This window comes from Protopterus annectens, chromosome 4.part0 (assembly GCF_019279795.1).
Source record: "Protopterus annectens isolate FY-2018-M chromosome 4.part0, PAN1.0, whole genome shotgun sequence".
NCBI classification, from domain to species: Eukaryota; Metazoa; Chordata; order Ceratodontiformes; family Protopteridae; genus Protopterus; species Protopterus annectens.
The window spans coordinates 1,097,067,425-1,097,091,445 of NC_056733.1; the positions used below are offsets into that span (position 1 = coordinate 1,097,067,425).

Here is a 24,021-nt window from a genome sequence, read left to right on the forward strand (position 1 = left end):
TTTTATGGACCTTTCACAAGTTGTAAAACAAGCAATTACATGACCATAGCCAAACTGCTCTCCTGGGACATCTCAAACAATAATTTATACCCTTGATTACATTTATGGAAAAGGACTTATCTCCAGCCTTTTGGAAATTGCAGTGCCTATTTAACTTTCTGACAGTACTGCTGAAATGTACTTTGATTTTGGAGAAGTGAAAAACAAAGAAACTGCAATGACAATAATATTCTAGTAATTAAATAAATCCACTCTAATGAGACTGTGTTGATCATCCCAAAAATGTATATATCAGTTATAATGAGATAGCATAAGTGAAGTGCATGTGAAATATAAAAAGGCAGACACATGCTTGTCCAAAACTAATGAGGTTTGGCTTTATTGGCCATAATGTAGCCACAAAGAATTAAAAAAGCAAAGGGTATTCATCAGCAGTGTAGCCAAAATACTTGATGTCCTTAAAGGTCATTTGCATATATTCCATGGGCCTCCGTAGCAGACGGTTTAAGATATCACAGAGTGAAAACTCCAGCTTGGCTGTGTTTTCTTGTAGTTATTACTGAATGTATGACCTTTTTACCGCATGGGTTGATGTTAATTGGAATACTTTGGAGGCTCCGTAATGTTCATGGGCATCAGCTGGTTTTAAAGGCCTTGTATCAGTAAAATGAAGCCACGGTGAATTATTCAGTTAGCCTATGTTACTGACTAGGTTAATAAAATAATAAAATGTACTTAACTAGAGCTACTAAAAGCCATGCATATTCAAAATCCTTGTAGTTGTAAACACTAAATTTCTTTAAATGATGATTTGATATTCCCACAGACTTCTATTATAGGAGATTTAAGGTATCACATAGTGAAAACTCTTAACTTTGCTGTTTTTTTTTTTCTTTTCTTATAGTTTTTACTGAACGTTTTGACTTTGTGCCCCTTTTTATCCTTTGGTTTGAGGAGATTATGGTGTATCTGACCCTTTAGTAGTTGTCTCAGAATACTGTCATACACAATACCAGAATGCACAGCTGAACGCATAGACTTCCACCCCTAATCAAACTGCAGATTTCTGGGAATATTTTTTCCGCTGTATGTATATGTCTTTAAACCATCATTTTCTCCACGAGATGTGTACACAACTGGCCTGAGCATCCTTCCTTTCAGCATGCTACCCCTACCATATTTGTAATTGCAGTTGAGACACGACCGGAAAGTGTCATGAAGAGTTATTTTATAGCTATTTGCTAAATGAAGTTAGACGCTATATTTTGTATTAGAACTGGTGTAGAAAGAACTGCTTTCCTAGTGCCCCTTCTGTTAAGGTATCTAGTTTAATGGTTTATTCAGTGGAAGCACGTGTGGCTACCTGTAACCTACCTCCACCTATTTTTATAAATTGTTTAAATGTACGGTAGTTGACTTTCAGTGGTTATAATTCTAAAGAGGTATTTAAGAAAAGGCTGTCTAACAATACAGGGAGAAAGCTACACTGCACGTTTATACAGTTTACAATAATTTACTGCAGCTAATGTACAATTGCCACCCAGAAGTGCAACTGTACTTACTTTTGGATTGCAGTTTCTCCTTTACACGCAGTGTGTCGCTCTTTGCTAGTGTAGTGAAATGTTTCCCCCTAACCTATTTAATATTAAAGAGTTCCTTAAATATAACAGGAAATATACAATGACTGCAGACACATTTTTGTGAACAGTAGATGATCGAGACGTGTAAGAGTGCGACCTTATTCAACTTCTATGTTTTTACACCCACACTTTTTTGAATAATCTGTGTTCGGTATCTGGGCATGAGTTCGGAAATGGGCACCTCGACCAAGCCTGGGTGGCAGTGTGTCAAGCAGCAATTGTTTTTATTTTTATTTTATTCGCTTCAGTGCTTAACCTCAGGCACCATACGATATTCTGTCCCGGAGGAGCTGGATCGTGGATCTTTAGTTGGAAATGTTGCAAATGATTTGGGGATACCTCTCAAGGATGTGGCAGCCCGGCGGTTGAGAATTACCTCAACAACAAAGACTCGGTTTTTAAATATTAATTTACAGACCGGAGATTTGTACCTTACAGAGAGAATAGACAGGGAGGAACTGTGTGACAAAACGCCTTCATGTATCCTGACATTTGAGGCTGTTGCTGAAAATCCACTGCAGGTATTTGCTGGAGAAGTTGAAATTCAGGATATCAACGACAATCCCCCGGTGTTCCTACCGGATGAGATTAAATTAGATATCAGTGAAACCACATCTCCAGGTGCTCGCTTTAGGCTGGGTCCCGCAGAGGACCGTGATATTGGTGCAAACTCGCTTCTTCAGTATCAGCTTAATCCTAATGAATATTTCACTTTGACTGTGACTGACAGAGACAGCGGTTATTACATCGAGCTTGTTCTAAATAATAGCTTGGATTACGAGAAACAGAGCGACCATTTTCTTATCCTCACTGCAAAAGACAATGGGATTCCTAGGAGGTCTGGTACCGCACAGATACACATCAGCGTTTTGGACGTGAATGACAACACACCTGAATTCAGTCAAGCAGTTTATAGGACCAGCCTGAAAGAAAATTCACCCAAAGGCACGTTACTAGTTAAAGTAAATGCAACAGACCGTGATGGGGGAGCTAATGGACAGGTAAAATATTCTTTCAAAAAAATCACAGACACAGGGCGTTCTTTGTTTAAGCTGGACCCAGTTAGTGGAGAAATTATTCTAGAGGGGATTCTAGATTATGAAGAAATGAAAGGGTTTGAAATTACAGTTGAGGCTAAGGATGGCGGTGGACTGACTGCTCAATGCAGGGTGATTGTTAACACCGTTGATGACAATGATAATGCACCTCAGATAACTGTTTCCTCAGTTTCTGATGAAATTTCCGAAGATGCCATTGCGGGCACTGTTGTTGCTTTGATAAATGTTGTTGACTTGGATTCCAATGATAGTGGTGAAATTAGTTGTTTCCTAGACGAAAATGTTCCATTTAAACTGATCTCTTCATACAAGAATTACTACACACTGGAGATGACAGGATCACTTGATCGGGAAAAGGTTCCTGAATACAATATTACAATCACCGCTATTGATAAAGGTTCACCACCGCTTTCAACTAGAAAGACAATTTTCCTTAAGATTACCGACATAAATGACAACCCACCCACATTTTCTAAAGTAATATACAATGCGTATGTAAGGGAAAACAACCCTCCTGGGTATATAATCCACACAGTGGAAGCAAGAGATGCTGACTGGAACCAAAACGCTCGAGTAACATATTCCATTTTTCCTGGTTATGTTGGTGAATCTTTGGTTTCCACATTTGTCTCCATTAACCCAGATAACGGTAACATTTATGCTTTGCGTTCGTTTGATTATGAAGCGTTTAGAGAGTTTTCTCTAGTAGTTAAAGCTATGGATGGTGCGTCCCCACCCCTGTCAGCAAATGCTACTGTGAATATTTTCATTCAGGATGAGAATGATAATTCCCCTAAAATCTTATATCCGATGTCAAGTGAGGAAGCTACAACTGTGGGCATTGAGATAGTACCCTTTTTGGCAGAAGCAAATTATCTTGTAACTAAAGTGGTAGCAGTGGATGCTGATTCTGGACAAAATGCGTGGCTTTCCTATCAAATGGTAAAAGCTACTGATACTAGTCTTTTCAATGTAGGGTATCACACTGGGGAAATTAGGACATCCCGTCCCATTCAAGTGAGAGAACACATGAAACAAATTTTGCACATAATAATAAAAGACAACGGACAACCATCACTTTCATCCACTGCCACTGTCACCGTATTTCTATCAGACTCAGACAACTTCCCCCAACCCCTTTTGGAAGCTATCAACCCATCGGAAAACAAAGGTCAGGATTCTAATCTCACCCTATATTTGCTGATTGCAGTTATCTGTGTATCTGTCATGTTTCTTTGTTTCATTATAATTATAATTATCATCAAGTTTAAGAGATGGAGGCAGTCATCATTACTTAAACCAACATTTGTAGATTACAATCCAGGACACCCTTCGGACTACAGCAAAAGAGACCATGCAGGATACACTCAGGCACCTTTCACAAAGAAGGTTTGCCTGACCTCTGACTCTGGAAGGAGTCAGTTTCACTTCATGATGCCTCCTGGACGTGATACAATGACCGGAAAAACAACTAGTGTCACTCATAGCTTAGAATCAAACCAGGATGATACTTTTTATGCAGAAAGTAATTTTGTCTCCCAGGTGAGGTCCTTTACGAAATAATTCTTTGCTTTAACGTGTGCTGCATTTAATAAAACAATAACTATTTAATTATTCCTTGTGTCAAATACTTGTTTTGCTAGAGTCATACTTCGTAAGCTATTTCCGTAGTACTTGCATCAACAAAAGTTTATAGACTATGCATATAATCAAATAAATTAGCAATAAAACACATAAAAACAAAGACAATACAAAAATGAATAAAAGTCATATCCCGGTAATTAATTTTCTTTTTGGAATATATATTTGCAGATATTGTCGCTCCCTAGTTTAAACTGTTCTGGGAGGTAGATAAAACATATGAAGCAATGGGTTTATTACCTGTTTCCATTTCAGTTGCATCATGACCATGAGTAATTCCATTTGTGTACGTAATAATATATTATAGTATTTATATATTACATTTTTTATGGAAAAAAACTACGAATACACTAACTATTATTACTGTAAAGAATGCTTCTTACTGATAACATTGCTATCTGTACAGTTTTAGTAGATTTTATTGTTCACAAAAATATTTACATTTGTTTATCTTATGCTTTTAAAGTTTATTTTTCAGAAATATCTCTGGAATGCATAATGTTTGTAGGATACTAGAGGTGTGACATTCCACACTGTAGAGGTGTAATGAGTTAATATATTTGAAAAAAAGTGTTCTTTATCTCTCATATTTCTTATCAAGCTTTCCTTGCATTGTTTCTGATATTTTTAAACTGATTTTAGAGATCTTATCCAACTTGTTAACATGGGGATTATGTTGTTGTGTCTTTCGGCTTTTCCCAGTTAGGGGTCGCCATAGCGGAACTCCGGTCCACTAATGATTGGTAGTTGAGTTTTACGTGCCGAGTTACCAGCCCTGACGCACAACCTTCAGCGAAGGTACGCCCAGTCACGCATGTCTCCATGCAGAAGACGCTCTAGCTGAGAATCGAACCGGACAGCGTCTTACTGTGAGGCGACAACGCTACCGCAGCACCACCGTGGTTAACATGGGGATTATATATATATTTTTAATTTATTTCTAACTTTCTTTTCCTAATAAATGTATTTCTATGTCTTATTTAACTTTTGTTATTTCTGCTTATATTTTCAAAAGCCTTTAGTGTCTGGGTCTGGGGATTATAGTCTTTTTTTTAATTTATTTCTAACTTTCTTTTCCTAATAAATTTATTCCTATGTCTTATTCAACTTTTATTTCTACTTATACTTTCAAAAGCCTTTAGTGTCTGGGTCTTCAGTTTCTTATCTGTTTCCTTTCCTTTCCTTTCTGAAACATATTATCATAGTTTTCAAATATTTTCATATCCCGGTTATACCTTTGACTCTAAAGGTGTGTTTCTGAGATACATCCCTTATGTCTTTATTGTAATTTGCACTGACATAATATATAGTTGAGAGATTGGTTATTTTTTTTTCTCTCAATATGGAGGGAAGGAGTGCCAGTTCAGGGCTCACCCTGATGTAAAATGATTGAGCTACTGCCCACAATGAGACCAAAACAGAAGCGGGGAGCTGCAGCAGTACTGCTTTGAACATGAATACGTCTATTTATTTTGTGATGAAAGAAATGACACATATATACATACTTACAAAAATACCACCAGTCGTGCCCTCATTCAAAGCATCTACAGCATACATGTTCTATGGGGAAGGTAAGTACACTGGAACTAACAATTTAAGGGCTTTGTGTTCCAGTACCATTCAGGAATTGTTAGACTACAATGGTAAGGAGCAGAAAGCCCACAGATAACAGTAAAGAGAATGTTGCAGTGTAAAAGGGTAGCATCATGCAGTTTTTTTTTTATTCCCAGAAAACAACCAGATATGGGCTGTGGTGGCTGGTGAGTAGCTGTGTGATTGTATGAAATGGAATTTGAAGCACACTGTGTGGACATTATTTTATTAAGTCAAACATATGAGATGTGCACAGGCAACAAAATACCTATAACTGCTGGGTACAGGGCTGTGTCATTACTCTGGCTCTGCAGGATTAAAGTGAACTTTATGAATAAAATCAAATTACTTTATTGCGGTTACGTTTGTGCAAAACCACATTTACTAATACTGTTTTTATTATAATTGGGCAACTGCCCCATAAAATATAATTTCTGATTTTATTATGTATGGACTATGACAGAAAAAAAAACTTGCTGGCATTACTTTGCTTTGCTTGGTGAAATTATACTACCAGTTTAATTAACTTCTGCTCCTTTTCCATGTTTTTAGTTGATGAACAGCTGACATAGCACCAACAATAAATACTTATTGGCAGAATCCTACTTTTGGTTTATTTTCATTTGGATTCTGTACTATGCATATATATTTTTTTGTTATCCTTTGTTGACCAGGTTAGTCCGACTAAGCTAGTAGCCTTTTCTCAGGGGAAACATGATTAGTATTTCTGCTAATAGGGGACATTTCACTGGGGCATCAAGGAACTTTCCCTACACCTTTTGATAGGTGCTATGGGATTTTTTACATCTACCTGAGCTAGCATCAATACAACTGGATGGTGCCTCAGTTTAACATCTCATCTGATGTAACAGTACTTTCTGAAGTACAGCCCAAAAGGGTCATTGTTGTCAATGATAGCCCTAATAAGTGAAGAGTATATAAGGAACAAGACTGCATAGGACCTAGAGGAGGTAGCCCTACAGAACAGATAGACAAAGTAGAAGGGCTTCCTAATCACAATTACGATATTGATTAAAATAATGATTATCAATATAGGTATCCAATTCCCAGATAATTGTATATGTTTATAAAGAGGTACCAAAATGCATTATGAGGAGGGGGTAATATCTCTGACAAATGAAACCATACTGAATTTGTTGGCATTTAAGGTGTGCCCATAACTGATGCACATGGCATGGATTTGCTCCAGCCCAGTAAGACCACTAAAGTTGCCTGTGAGTAAAAGCAATAATTTTGAAATCAGATTGGGATATTGCACTGGAAGTAAGTTCAGTACAGTAAACAGCTAGAGGTACCCAACCAAGTTCTGTATTTGGAGTAGCATCTGGCAGCATGCTCACAAGATAAGATCATATCTGACTTGAAGAAGATATGTGACAGATTTGTTTGTCAAGGTAGAAAGGGATGGATTGAGGGGGTCTATATTATGTCACTATAATGGCATAAGAATGAATGCCATTTTAGCGACATAAACAGTGAAATACGAATACAGCAAAATCGCAGGTCACTAATTTTTTTTCCTAGGGTAAAAATCAGTAGACCAGCAAGACACAACACACAATTTAAAACATTTCAAAGTGAGGGGCTTTGCCCCTCCACACTCCCCAATGTGGGAGGCTGTGCCCCCCATACCCCCTAACTAAATATACCAACTCTGAGATCACACTACAGTGGATAAAGGGCAATGTCACAGCGATGGCCAAGTGATTTTTTTTCCCTAGGAAAAAAAAAACGCTGACCTGGGCTGTCGCTGTATTCGTATTTTACGATTTATGTGTCACTGAAACATCATTCATTCTTATGACGTTTTGGCAACATAATATAGACCCGATTGAGACAGGAGGAATGGCAGCAAGCAGAGATGGAGTGGTTGGGCTTTGTCTGAGTTAAGTTGATAAGTTATATCAGTAAATGTAGCTCAGAAATAAAGATGACTGGAATATGGGGAGTTAAAATAGGTAAAATGGGAAGGAAATGGTCCTGGATTATTGAAGAAGGTCAAAGATGCGACATTTAAGGAAATTTTAAATTGTTTGAAGAAAAAGTGTAATTTATGGTAGCTAGTAACTGTATACTAGGCAGTATTCTGTGGGATGAAACACAGAATTCATTTGAAGAAAAAATGATGGAGTGGGAGGAAAGAGGAGTAACTTACATGGAACATTTGTTAAAGATGAGAAGTGGAGATAGACTGTTGAATTTTCCAGATGTATGTCAGACATATGGGATAAGATTGGGAGACTAATCAAAAGCTCATTTTCACTATAACATTTTAACACACACACACACACACACACACACATATATATATATATATATATATATATATATATATATATATATATATATCTTTTCCTTAAGTGATAAAATCTTCCATTTCTTTCCGTTGTTCTTCTATACTTTTATAATCTCCAAATTTTATTCCTAATATACTGATTTCTTTTGTAGTACATGATATAGGTATTACAATTCCATTTACCATATCCAGTTTTTGCTTCCGTCATGCATGCAAAAGTGTACATTTGTATTATTGCATTTATCACCAGTGCAAAGACACATGCTTAAGGGGCATACTTGTTTTAACTCTTCTGTTAATTCTTATTTTTCTTCCCATCCATCCATTTACCATAACTTTCAACCAATATTTTCACAACACTTTCTTATTGCATTTACTACTTTCCCCCCAATCATGTATGCCTCTAATATTTTACACATTGCCTCATGGTTCATGCAGTGAAATGCTTTTGCTACCTCATATGTTACTAATCTTACCTCCTTGTTTTCTTACACAATCATTTTACCCCCTTTTTTACTATTATTAACATTTCTACCTCTTTTCCTTTACACAAAACCCATTCATATAACTTCATCCAATACTTTCTGCATAATTTATTGCATTATTGTCATAAAAATGTTGTAATCGGTATTTCTTTAAGTTATTGTCCTCCATTTTTATATTTATTTTCTTTCATATCTTTTATCATATAAATGTAATAATCTCACCACATATCTCTTATTTTAAAACTTTTAGAACAACTCATTCAATATTTAATGAATACTACTTTTTTAATTTTCATCTATTCTATTATAAAATATTTAACTTAGTCCATCCAGTCCTGGTGTTGATTCCTGCATTACTTCCCTTAGAATTTCCTTCAATTGTTTCATTTTAATTTTCTCTTCCAAGTACTTCTCATTATGCCCAAACATTTTTTTCACTTTACATTTTTTCTCCTTCTACTTTTTTCATACATTCTACTTAAATTTTCAACCACCTCCATAATTTTTTCCTGTTTATATTTTAAATTGCCTTCTTCATCTAACATTCTAAAGCTATTCATTTCTGTTGGTTTATTTTTAGTTTTTTATTTTAAAATAGTTTTATTTATACATTATTGTCTTTACTTTCTACTTTTTTCAATATAATATTTTTCTACTTCTCTTATGTCAGTACCTTATTCTGCTCCTGTATATGATTTCATAATTTCTACATATTTCATCTTACCTCTTTTTTTCATTCTATTCCCAATATATATATATATATATATATATATATATATATATATATATATAGGTTCACTACAAAATTTTGAAATCCCAAAATCTTGAGTTTCAGAATATAGAGTTCAGAATCTCAAGATCTCGGAATATCAAAATTGTGAACCCCCCCAAAACACCACCCAACACACTAAAACATGTGTACGCAGGGGGTTATGCCACCCTGCACCTCCCACCCCCGCAACTTAAATATACCAATTCCGTGATCGCACTACAGCAAGGAACAAGGGAAATCTCCCGGTCTGTGCTGTATGTCGATCTCCGTTCAGGAATTTGAAGTTTTGAAACTTCGAACATATGATCTTCGATCATATGAAATTTGAAGTTTTGAGCTTCAAAGTTCTGAACAGAACCCATACATATATATATATATATATATATATATATATATATATATATATATATAATTTTTTTCCTTTCTTTTACACCACCCGCTATATTGTGCAATTGTGATAATGTACTCCCATTGTCATATGTTCTTTTCATAATTTTGTATGTTTTTCTTTCATTTAATTGTTTCACTAACTTTATCAATTAACCCTTTTATTCCTTTTCCTTCCTTTGTCTCTGTCTTCTATTATAGCCCATACTGCTTTGTGATCTGAAAATGCAGCCATTTTTACCTGTCCCTGTTTCATATAATTTATATATCAGATAATCTGTTTCAGTTTCAAAAAATCCTCTTTTGTATATCAAATCCTTATATCTCCTTATTTTCAACCATCCACATTTTAACTATTTCATCACCTTAATATCTTGTATTATCATCGTCTTTCCTTCCTTAAACTACAATTAAATCCTCCTACTAGCTGAATTAAATATTTATTTGTTAATACATAAGATGTATTTGTGTATGCATATATCCCTATTAGTCTGACACATCTTTTCATTATTTTTATATTAGATATTGCTACTGCCATATCTAATATTTCCTGTTCCTGAACATGTCTTAATCCCCAACTGACCATATCATCTCCCTTCTCCATATTACCCTAACTTTTTATCTTTTCCTTTTTTCACACACCTTGCACCATTCAGTCCTAACAAACTCTTGCTGTCATTTTGTACATTATTCACACTTATTGCCAATATTCCATTATAATTATTTTCCTTATCTTTGTTTTAATTACTTCCAGTTTTTCTTTTTTCTTCTCTCAATTATCCCTATGATTTGTTTGTTTTCTTCTTCTTCCCATCTTTTACTCTCCCTTGTCTCCTTCATCACTTTCTGATATTGCATACTTATTTTGACTGATATTGCATACTTAGTTTTGACTTGTCTGAGACCTCTCTGATTGCTGACATTCCTCCTATTCATTTACGTTATTCTTTCCTGTATTTTCTACATTACTTTCTTCACATATCTTCCCATAATACTTCTTCACAGATATTTTCAGTAACATTTTCAAATAATTGTCCCAATTTTGTACTATTTTTCATCTTTTTTTTCAGTTCCTGTTCTAACAAAGGGATGTCAAACCTGAAATATCCACCCTCATTACATTTTCTCCATAATAGTTTAAAATTCCCAGCAGTATACCCCCACTCCTCACTTTTTTCCACATCTTTGTTTGTTATAGTCTTGCATGAAATGTATTTCTCCATGAAATAATTAAATAAATAAATACATTAATCTTTAATTTGTTTCAAGTATCTAACAATACCTTTTTCCCATTTACCATTAAAGTGTTGTTCCATAACTGTACTATTCATTCAGTCACATCCAGTGTTTCCCATACATCCTGCCTTCCAGTCCAAACTTGTCTTTCATCATGCACTTTTTAAATATCATATACTTTACTACAACTAGATAGTAAAAAGGTTCTTAATTCATATTCTTTTACATCAGATGTCAACTGTGCATTTAATTTTCTTTTTAATTGCTTAATTAAATTCTGAAATAGAAAGTCTTTCCAGTGTAGCGTGTTTTTTACCCTGCTTTATTCATAGTGTTCTGCTAACAAATATGTTTCAGTTCACAAAAGTCTATATTACCCAAGTGAATTAAGGCTATTATGTCTTTTATATCAAAACCCAGTGGCAAAACAATATTATCCATAATGCTACACTTGTTAATGGCTTCATTATTTGTGTTCTGATTCTTACCACAGTTCATTTTCTCTACACAGTCAGTCTTTCACTCTTCCTTTGCTTGCCAGTACTTCCCTCTTCCATCACACATCGTTTTTTACTTTCCTGACTCACAATTTCAGCATAAGACTTTGTAGTTCTTCTGTCAGTGTTTGTATCAAGTCTCACTTCATCCCGTTGTGGGTATATATATCCTTAAAGCCAGCTTCCCCACCAGCTGAACACACAATTAGATTTAAACCATTAATCCTAACATCTGTATGTTTCCCACCCAGTGTCTTACCACCATTATCAGAAATTTCCTATTTGTGTAACACTCATTCCACCACCATCATCTTCATATTCTAATCAACCTTATCTAAATTCTGTGGCTCTTCCTCCTGAATTAAATTCACTGAGACTTTTTTTCAAGTCTTTTACCATCAAAATCCATTGCAATTGCCTACGTCATCTCTGTATCAGGCTTGGCAACATTCCAACCTCTGTGACTGCTATCTTCCACCACTACACTGTAGAAGTGTGTAAGCCCAGTAGAAGCCCCTGCCACCACCTAGTGGCTCAGACCAAAGATAGTAGGGGAACTTTACTATATGTGCACAGCAACAATATTTACACTTGCAGTATGGCATACAAAACAAAATATAGAAAAACAAAATGCAATGATATATCATAGATCAGTAGATATTACAGAAGCAAGAACATATTTGTTTTATAGAAGATAAAAACAGTAGAAAATGCATGTCACACACACACACACACACACACACACACACACACACACACATATATACACACACACACACACACACACACACACACACACACACACACACACACACACACACATATATATATATATATATATATATATAAACAAACTATCATTTTAACTTTTTCACAATTTAATGCTTAATCCCAAATTTTATTATATAACAGTCCTTCACATCTTGACAGCCAAAGAGCCAATATAGCACATATAACATCTTTGCATGAAGATTTAGCCATGAGTAAGAACTATTTATATGCGCATCCTGAACAGATGCCAACCTGGTTGACAATAGGAAATATTATACTCCTCCTTAAGAGAGAACCTGCAGGATGTCTTAATAACTACATACCGATAACTTGCCTTACAATGATGTATAAACTATAGACCGCAATTGATGCTGACATAGTTTATAATCATTTTGAAGAAAACTCAATCATGGCAGTAGAAGAAAAAGGTAACAAAAGAAAATCCTGTGGAACAAAGTATCATTTGTTGTTAAATAAATTCATAATGGAGAATTGCAAAAAGGGATACAATCTAAGAACAGCATGGATAGTCTACAAAAAAAGCATTTAACAACATCTCACATTCATGGATAAAAGAGTGCTTACAATTATATAATATACACTCTACACTGATTGATAACATTATGGTGACCATGAAATAGTGGCAAACCACTTTGCATCTAAGCCATGATAAAGGACAAATTTTTATCCCAGGGATACAAATTCAAAGGGGATATTCCAGGGTGACTCTTTGTCACCACTGATCTTTTGACTTTCCCTTAACCCATTAAACTGTCTACTTAATGGATTAGGTCATGGCTATAATTTGGCTCCCAGAAAACAACAACGTGTAAGACTTCTCATCTTCTCTTTCTGGATGATTTAAAACTGTATATTTCACCAGATACAGAACTGAAAGCACAACTGCAAGCGGTCAGAACTTTCTCAAATGATATAAGAATGTCATTTGGTCTTGATAAATGTGCAAAAGCAGCCTTTAAAGCAAGAAAGCCGCAGCATCAAGAGACTATCATTCTTGGACAGGAATATGATATAAAAGAAGCAAGAGGGAGTCTATAAATATTTAGAAATTGATAAAAGATCAACAACAAAAAAATGAACAAATGCAAGCAAAACTTAGTAAGGAATATTTTAGAAGACTAAAATTAATATTGAATACAGCTCTGACATCAACACATTCCAGGCTATAAACCAATCTGCTCTTCCTGTTCTAACTTACAGTTTTGAGGTGATTGGCTGGCCCCAAAAGGTATTGGATCAGTTGGACAGGAAAACAAGAAAATATTTCATGCTTATCAAATGATTTATAAAAATCAGTGTTTACCAAGGTTATATATTCCCTGTTCTGAAGGAGGTAAAGGCCTCATCAAAATTCATTGCATGTATAGATCTGCAATCATAGGATTGCCTACATATTTGCTGACCTTCCAAGATCCAAACATAGTGAAAGTTTTAGAACATGAGGAGAACAAGTCTAAGATCATTTCCCTGCTTAGTTTAGCAGAAGCATACCTGTGTCAAGCAGCAATGGAAATAAAACCAGAAGTTGATAAAAACCAGACGGCAACGGAATTTTCCAAAAAACAAAAGAAAGAACATCAGGTGAAGGATCAGATGAGAAGGCAAGACATGTAAAAAATGTATAAATATAGTTGCAAATAGAGAAATCTCCTGGAACAGCCTCATGTCAATCAGGATTTAATGCATAAATGGTTAAGGACAGATGAATGTAAATAAAAGGAAAACAGTTAATACTGGTCCCATGATAGTGGACTATGTACATGTTGGTTTACAAAACCCATTGGGAATGTAGGAGAGACAAATGTAAGTTTTGTAAAACAGAACTGGAAACAGTCGCGCATCTTGTATCTGAGTGTGATACACTAATGGCAGAAAGCCTGTATACTGAAAGGCTTAGTCATATAGCAAGACTGTTGCACTGGTGATTGTGCAAACATTGTAATACTGAAGTAGCTAAGAAACATTGGAAACATGAACCAAAGTATTATAGAAAATGATGAAGTTTATATCACATGGGATCATCCATTACCAATGGTTCAAAAAATATTTACAAAAAAACAGATATAGTAGCCCAAGAAAGGGAAATAAACATATCATTGAACATTGAAATTGTTATACCCAACAATTGCAGTATTTTACATACAGTGAGACACAGAGTCATTAAATAACAGGATTTGCACGCAGAAACAAGAGTAATATGGAAAAATACCCAAACATTTTCAATAACAGTAGGAGCAATGGGTCTCATAAAAAAGATTTTACAGTCATATTTAGATGGACCTACTTCTTATATCCAAATGGCCATATCATTGAGTTTCATTTTCACAAGGTGAAAATCATGAAAACAAAATACCTGAGTGGCAATTTTTTCCCAGGGCAAGTAAACACTTGCCCAAACTTAAACTTAACACACACTGGAATAAGTAAAACCTACATAGGTGGGGGGCTATGCCACTCACCTCCTAACTATATATACCAACTCCAGGATTGCACTAAAGCGTAGAAAGGGCATTTGGGCAAGTGTTTACTTGCCCTGGGAAAATTTGCCATCCAGGTATTTCATTTTTGCCATTTTTATCTTGCAAAAATGAAACTAGATGAAATGGTCATTTGAGAATTAGAAAGGGAAACTTTAAGATATGTTATTGATACATGTAATGCCATATTAATTGCAGAAGGAGCTCTGGGCACATTGCTGGTCCTGTGAAGAACAATGTTGGCTAACATCAAACATTGAAATACTACTCATTTCATAAACTTTAATCATACTTTGACTTAGGAATAGGGTCCATTCCTGTCATGGTGTTAGAAACTCAAAAGTCTTGGAGAAATTGAAAAGGAGAACAAATATAAAGTCCTTATTATAATGATATCCATCTTAAAATAATTACTATTATCTCAATACATTATCATGCTCATCATAACAGAAAACTTGAGCTACCTGTTGACAATATATTTTGACTGTATCACAAGTTACTAAATCATGTTCTAACAATTCTTCTACTCTGCATACAAGCCATAACCATTCTATTGAAGCTTTGTATTTCATTTGTCTTTTCACTGGTATTTTTACTATCATGAAGTACCATATAAAATCCTTTATTTCTTCTATTCCTGTAGCCCTCTTTTTGTATTTCTGTTGTTTTATGATTGTCTAATGTTACCCAAAGTCTTATATAATAAAACAAATCCAGAATCTTTTCATACCACAGTTTTCTCAATGCAATCACATCTGTAATATTCATTTTCCATTCTCTAATGTTATACATGCATTCTTGCATCACATGATAATGACATTCTCTAATTATCTAATCAGTGGGTTATCCCAAATTTCTATATATTTATTCTATAAAAGTTTCCCAATAAAATCTGTATTTTTACACTTCATAAAAAAACATGTTTTAATAGCAGTGCACTTGTAATATAAACCCTTAAAACTTTTAAGAATATTGTCAATATATTTAGCATTGGAGGACTATATGTTTATGCTGAAAATAACTACTTATTATTATTATCCAAGTCTTATTATTTATTGTTTCAAATATAAATGGTTCAAGTTTAAAGTCTTCCAATTTATAAGCTCAAACTGAAGTCTCTCCAAGTTTGCATTACATCTATTTTCCATCCATTGAATAACAGTTTTACAGACTGCAGCTTGTGCATATGCTTCAATATCTGGAAACTTGATACCTCCATTCTCCTACATTATTACATTATGAACATACGCCACTCTAGAGTTTTTAGGATACCATAGGAAATTTAATAGAATTTTTATTAATTGTTTTATAATTATTTTTACACAGAAGAAGAGATGCACATTGTAGGAAATATAAGATCTTAGGTAGAAAACCATTTTATAATATCTAATCTGTCTTTAAATGTGAGAATTGTATTATTCCATTTACTTATTATAGAACAAATATAATTTAAGCATTAAAGTTTCCATCTCTTATTTTCTCCAAATTGGAATTTACAGTAATTCCTAGGTGTTTTATATGTTAATTTTCCTGATTAAAATGTGATGTTGACACAACTGTAATATCCCTTTTTGTATTGATAATTAAAGCCTTTGTTTTGTTTTAATTTCATATCAGTATAAATTTAAGAGACTGTCATTTCTTCCTTTGTATTATTAACATCATCATGTAGGATCAAGATTTTTTTTATTATCATGTGTTTGTCTTTGTAAAAGAAAACTACGTTGGTCATACAAAACTAAATTGGGAATTTAACTCTTTAGTCTACTAAAATATTAAAATAAAGATCTTACAGTCTACATTTAACAAGAAAATAGGTCTATAGGAATTAAATTTACTTGTATCTTTGTCTTGTTTTAAAACTGGGGAAATTAGAGACTATTTCCAAATAAGTGGCATACTTCTATTATTCTGTTTTGTGTAAAAGCTTTATGAAGAACATTCATCACATTCTGCGTTAAAAGTTTACATAATTCTGATGGAATACCACCTATACCTGGAGCTTTATTTTTAATTTTTTTTATTTTGTCTTCAGTTTCTTTCATACTTACACTTTTTTAGCAAACCGTTAATAACATCTAAAGATAATTTAACTTTATTTTTAAATACATTTTCATTTTTAACTTTTTTATCCTCTGTAATTTCTTGAAAATTGCTTCATTTAGCATAGTAACTTTGAAATTCACAAAGTATTTCATCTGTATTATATGATTTGATCATAAAAAAACATTGGTTCTATTTATCAAATTAAGTATTCCCTTGGAATTCATTCCATAAGACAAAGTTTATCTCTTCTTAAGGCTATTGAAGGTTTATGAAGAAGAATATTTTGATACTTCTGTTAAGTGACTTAATAGTGTCTAAATATTTATTTTCACCATTTTGAACTGTTAATTTTGCTAATTACAATTCAACTTGTATACTTAATAATTTATTGTCCCGTGCTTTAACCTTGTTCTTACAGCAATGACTAATTTCCCATGTAAACAAGCTTTACAAGAGTCCCATATTTTAGAGTTTTTAGTATGCTCAGTATTATTAAAGTCTAAAAAATACTCTACTTCTTTAATAACCCAATTCAAGTTTTTTTTCATTTCAGCATGTATTTTGGTATTCTTCTTCTAACAACTAAATATCTTGAATTAATGTTTAATTGAAGACTAAAACAGTATGATTTGCAAAAGAGTGAGAGATTACTGAATTTTTTTTTACTTTGATTATTAAATCATTTGAGCTATATATCTTGTCAGTTCTTATTTGCGTACTTCTCAACTGTCTAGATTTTTGCCTCATATATTTGGTCTTTTCTTCATAAAAATTGTGATTTTCTGGCAAATCACTAGGATGATCTCAGGACTGAAGTCACTAAATAATTATGTAGATTTGAGTTTCAGACTTCATATCCTGCTGAAAATGCATGTTAACACAAGTCCTGATATCCTAGCAACTTTCCAAGTTTATAAGACCGATACTTAAAGTCTGTCCCTATTTTTTGGCCTTTGTCCCTCCCATTTTGTCAGGCTTTGTCCAGATTTCTAGAACTAAGAGGTTGAGAGGAGTGCTCATTTGTATGCAGCAAGGAAATAAATAATGAGCATACCTTAAGGAATTTGGTTCCTGAAAGACGTCCAAACCTTTCTAACTCATTAAATCAACCCATTTTTAATATCATATCTACTACAGAGAGTTTAGGAGATTTTATCAAAGTAGTGGTGTCAGATGGTTGTAAAATATAGTTAAAATTGCCATCCAATATTAAACTACCTTTCATATTTGCAGGAAGGCTATCAATATATTTTCTTGCATATTTGACTCCAAAGGTAGGTATTCAGTACATATTTGCAAATGTGATTATTTTATTGTAAAACTTAATAATCATCATAGCAAACATCCCCTCTTTATCTGAAAATTTTAATTTAATTTCAGGTATTAATGACGTCTTTTTTCATAAAATTGCAACTCCTCTACATTTACTTTTGAAATTTGCTAACACCAAATTTTCATAGGAAAATAAGCTGAACTTCTCACTTGTCTCCTGTAATAAATATGTTGCTTGTAGAAAAAAGAGCATCAGGTTTATTTAATCTTAAATATGTAATCAATCCCCTCTTTTATAACTGTTATTCTGGCCATTAACATTAAGTGATAGAACTTTAACTCTAACATAAATAACATAATTATACATTTTTTAATTTATCAAGAAGTAAGCCCAATTAGCATTTTATTGCCAAAGAATTTTCATTTTTGTGAATTCATTTGGAAGTGATTAACCAAATTAATATATAACAGTTGATAAAGCATGTTAAACACAAGTTTAAATAACATGGCTAATTTATAAGTTAAATAAGTAATGGTAATAAGAATAAAAAAAATCTCTATCCTGGAGTTATTAATTAATTCATTGTTTAACCAGAAGTAATTAGAGTACAACCTAGATCAATAAGACTTCCACCAAAAATATATACCAAATATAATGCAGTTAGCTCTCAAAAGGGGTTTAAATAATTACCAATATATTAAAAGTAATGTATAATGTAATAATGTGTGTGTGTGTGTGTGTGTGTGTGTGTGTGTGTGTGTGTGTGTGTGTATAGATAGATCAAATACTACTCATTTAAATGATAACAATCAATTTCCTAGTAATTTTATGATGTATTCATAAGATAAATTATACAATAATGATGTTCTTATTAACTGAATAAATTTATAGTGTTTGCAATAAGAAAGTCATGTATGGATTGCCCCATAAAGACTATCTATAAAATAATAATAAAATATTGTATAATAATTACTTAATATCTTAATAATTATGAATGGTTGGTCAGTATAATATAATAAGATTTCATTTAGAAATTAACCAATCAATAAATGTTTAAGAACTGTATTATTAAATAGTTTGACACCATCAGCTGTATTCTTATGAACTTTCTTATCAGTATATGCAGTATGTTGCATCAAAATGTGTGAAAGCTTCAAGTAATCCAGTTAATAAACTAAGTAGTTATACTTGTTTGTTTTTAAATTATTATTATATTATTATTATTATTATTATTATTATTATTATTATTATTATTATTATTATTATTATATTAATTTGTTGAATTCTTAGGTAAGCAGAATAGAATAATCAAATGAAGTAGCTAATTCTATTTACAGGTTTACAAGAATGGGAGCAAAGACTGACATGATAAAGTAAATGTTACTGTGCTGTTACTATTCTTGAAATGAAGCAATTAGAGATATCTTAATTGTTATTTAATAAAATAAAACAAAAAAAAGTTTATGAAAACCAAGACCATTTAAATCACCTAGTACTCCTATTTACAAAACACTATAACCTAGTAATGTTCCAAGTCCTACTAATGAAATGGCAATCAAACCAATCAGCCTCAGTACTAAAATAAGACTTGCCCCTTGGTTGTTCTTCTTATCCAGTCAGTTTCCCATGCTGGTGATGGTCAAAGTTTATATTTAATACAAACAAAATTATATCCCTACTAATCGGAATAATTTTAACAATAAATTTTGAAAGTTAGGGCATATACAGTCCCAGTACTCACCTGAGCTTTTATTTAAAACCTAATTTATTAAATATAAATATGTATACAAGTATATGTTGTGTGTGTGTGTGTGTGTGTGTGTGTGTGTGTATATATATATATATATATATATATATATATATATATATATCTATATATATATATGGGATCCAGACACATGCTCGACTAGCATATGTCCGAATCACAAAACACCGAACACACATACACGAAAGCTCTTAACATCGACAAGTGCTTCTGTGTATGTGTGCCTGTCAGACTACAGTGCGGGTAAGGGAAAATTCCCTTTTCCCCACTGTAGTGCGATCTCGGAGTGAGAATATTAAAGTGGGGGGGTGTGGGGGGTGCAAGGGGGGTGAAGCCCCTCTGCAGAAACATAGATTTTTTTTTAACTACACATACATGGAAGCGCTTTTCGATGTTAAGCGTGTTCGTGTATGCATGTTCGGTGTTTTGTGATTTGGACACATGCTAGTCGAGCATGTGTCCTAGACCCATATATATATATATATATATATATATATATATATATATATATATATATATATATATATATATATATATATATATATATATATATATATATATATATACATATACACACACACACACACATACATGTACACACACACACACACATTTATATAAGCTTCTCAGCAAGTATAGAAACCTATTCCAGTATCTCATTCAAACATGAATAAAAGTTGAATGTTTTGTATTTTAATTGTTAGCCTTTGATTTTTATTTTATTACATTTATTATATATCTAATGATAGTTCTACCTTTACTACAAATAATGATTATATCAATTGCAATGAACCTTACATAATAGAAAAACAAAAAAAGTAATTTCAGAAAACCTGAACTGTAAATTCCACTATAAATGTAACTTCTTTCAGATGCAAACAGTAAAATGTAACTATATTTTCTAGTACACATTTCTGTAAATTTTACAATTCATCCATCAAATAAATCTATAAATCCACATAGTAACAATGCAATCAGCGAAAAGAGGGGCAAAAATTTCATCAGTACCATTAATACCATAGTTGGTGTTTATGAGCCACCATCAAAGTATAAGTGGTGGTGTCATTTCTGTGAGACATATCATGCAATAAAAATGTGCATAATGCATACTTAAGAGAAAAGAAGATACCATCTCACTCATTGTAGTTACAACAAAGCTGCTTCTCAATTATTGCTATTGTAATATATTATTATATTACCACTGGAAAAAGTCATTAACATTTGAAGAAATCTTAGAGATTTTCATTGGTACCATAACTTTAGTTACACTCAAGCTGCCTAATTATGAACATCAGTCCCTTCAGTTTCCATGTACCAGCATAAACATTCCCCAAGACTTTTCTTCCATATTCTGGATTTTGGACTTGTATCAAGGATTTTACAATCCAGAGCATGTTCATATACTATGGGAATTGGAAGTAAATGGACAATAGTATTAAATTACTGGGAAAAAATTAAATTACTGGAAAAGAAAGCCTTGCTGCTACCAAACATATGCTTTGAGACACAAAAAAAAGAACACATTTTAAAGTTGATTATACTGTAGAATTCTAAAATAGGTCCCCGTGGTTACAACACAGTAGGTTGAATGAGGAAACTGCATGCATAAACAGTGAAGACTTGGTCACCTTTTAAAATGCTTATGAGGTTACATATAAGGCAAAACAAATGAACAAACAAATGAAATCCTGTAGAAAAAAACAAAAAAAAAAAACAAAAACACTATTGTACCATATTTCACTAGACATATAGGTCACAAATACTGGATTTCTAATAAAACTTTAACATGAAGAATAAAAGTATGCCATCATGCTGTAGCTTCCTGATTCAACAGAAAATTCAGAAGTATCAAAATTCAGACCAAGACATGTAAATCACCTCCATAGGAATGCAGCGATGTGCCAAAACATCCACACACATAAAGAGAACCATCAACCATCATGCTCCAATCAACACCAGGCACCACATGCCTCACAGACCCCAGAATACATCCCCAGAGAACCAAAACATTACAACAAACTTCAACATACCAACAACTTGAGCATACCACAAGTATCCACACACCTGTACAACAAGGAAACACATGACCAGTGTGCATTTATCCTCACTCTCATAAAACCTAGCAATATGAATGACCACAACATCTGCCACACTCAAACTAACCATGCTCCACTGGCTACTTCACAGATCCATCAAAAACTATGTGTGAAACAAACAGATTCACTTTTTGTTTCTTCATTTCATTTTATCTGTATGGACTTATTCCTTAACCGAAGAATTAAAACATCAGTAGTCTGAGATAACTAAAAAATATTTATTTTCTACATTGAAAAAATGTAATAATAAAAAAATATCCTTACTTAAAGGACAACCATTAAGGAATCTAGATATGATAAACAAAGTAACTGAAAGTGAATTAAGCAATTAGTTAAAAAAATCACAATTCACCTCAGCATATTTAGAATGTACAATGAACATTTGTGAACTTCTTTTACTACCAGTAGAAAAATTGTTATGTTAAAAGGTTAATTTACTTCAAGTTATGTACATTTACCTGCAAAAGAAATAATGCTATCAAGAACTGTTAAAGCAACAGATTCAAATAAATATTAGTGGGTAATTAGCATATTTATTTAGGCACTACTGATTAATGCAATCTAGTTCATGAATATTTATAAATGAATTAACATAAAAGGCCAGTTATATAATAATAAATAAAAACTAGAAATAAATGAAGCTTTTTAAACATGTTTTATTGATTTTCATGAAATAAAATAATAAGAAATATGATATATAAATATGCACAATATATGTCTTAAAAACATCATAACATGGAACAATAACTATTTACAATGTCCATAACAGATATGTCATTGTTGTGATGACATTTTATCTAGTAGTTTTTCAAGCTTCAACCAAGTTAATTTCTTATGTGTTATCTTAGTAGTTCTTTCTGAAATAGTTTGAAATTCCCTACTACATACAAGTTTAGCTAATAGTAAAAAATCTGTAAATGATAGAACTTTTTTACACTTCCAATTTGATGTTATGATTTTTCTTGCAATTGCAAGCAAGGACCAAAGAAGGTGCACCTGTATTTTGGGGATATGTGTTGGTACTGGTGCATTAAACAGTAATAATGAGTCAGATGCTTCACACTTGTCTGACCACAATGCTTTTATGAAATTTATGAACTCTATCCAGAATGGAGTTACTATTTCACATGTAAGAAACATGTGTACCCAATCTGCAGAAAGTATTTCCTCACATCTCCAACATTTATTAAGATTATTTTTTTATATCAACTCCATCTTATGTGGGGTAATAAAGCTCCTATGGATGTATCTCTAAGTGAAGATTTTCCAAGAAGGGGATGATGTTGTGCTACTAATTGATTTAAGTACTAATTCTTTATCAATATCTGAAAAAATTGATGTGTTTATTCTCTCTGTGAAATTCCGTAACAAGTCCTCTGGGATTTGCATATTGGTTCTCAAAGATTTATATATACTTGACAATGATAGAATATTATTAACGTACAAAGTGTTTATTTCAAAAAGAAGAGAAAGTATTTTAGGTAAAGGTGCTGTGCTGATGATAGGACATATTTTGAATTCATTAACTATGTATTCTTTAAATATTTATATGTTCAACTTGTTGTTGTGCTTTATGTTATACCTGGCCATAAGAGAACATGGTTCATGGATATTATTATTGCAGAAAAACTAGTGCCAGAAAACTAAGCCATTTTCTTCCATTACTTTTATTTTAGATACGTTGAAAGTGTCCCATGTCTTCATGTATGCTATAGGAAATATTAAAAATATTAAACTTTTTGTCATATGATTTTTGTTTATTATCTTTTTAAAATTATCTAATATATAATTAATGAAATAATTATTTTATTCTTATTGGTATTGTAGAAATATTCTTTGACAAGGAAGATTTTTTTTATTTTCTGAAAACATATTATTGTCAGTATTTGTGTCTATGTCAGATAATAAGATACATGGAGATTTTTTACTTACATGGAGATTTTTCT

At 32.7% G+C, this 24,021-nt stretch overlaps 2 protein-coding genes across 2 annotated transcripts in view; both read left to right on the top strand.

The window, feature by feature from the left end:
- The window catches only part of LOC122800103, a 200,789-nt gene extending 196,477 nt beyond the window's left edge, over nt 1-4,312 (top strand). The window contains exon 6 of the mRNA XM_044069626.1: nt 1,778-4,312. Coding sequence (XP_043925561.1) covers nt 1,778-4,261 — 2,484 coding nt within the window. The 3' untranslated portion in view covers nt 4,262-4,312. The remainder of the gene's footprint in view (nt 1-1,777) is intronic.
- The window catches only part of LOC122799780 (protocadherin gamma-A4-like), a 639,989-nt gene that overhangs the window by 238,010 nt on the left and 377,958 nt on the right, over nt 1-24,021 (top strand). The window lies entirely within an intron of this gene.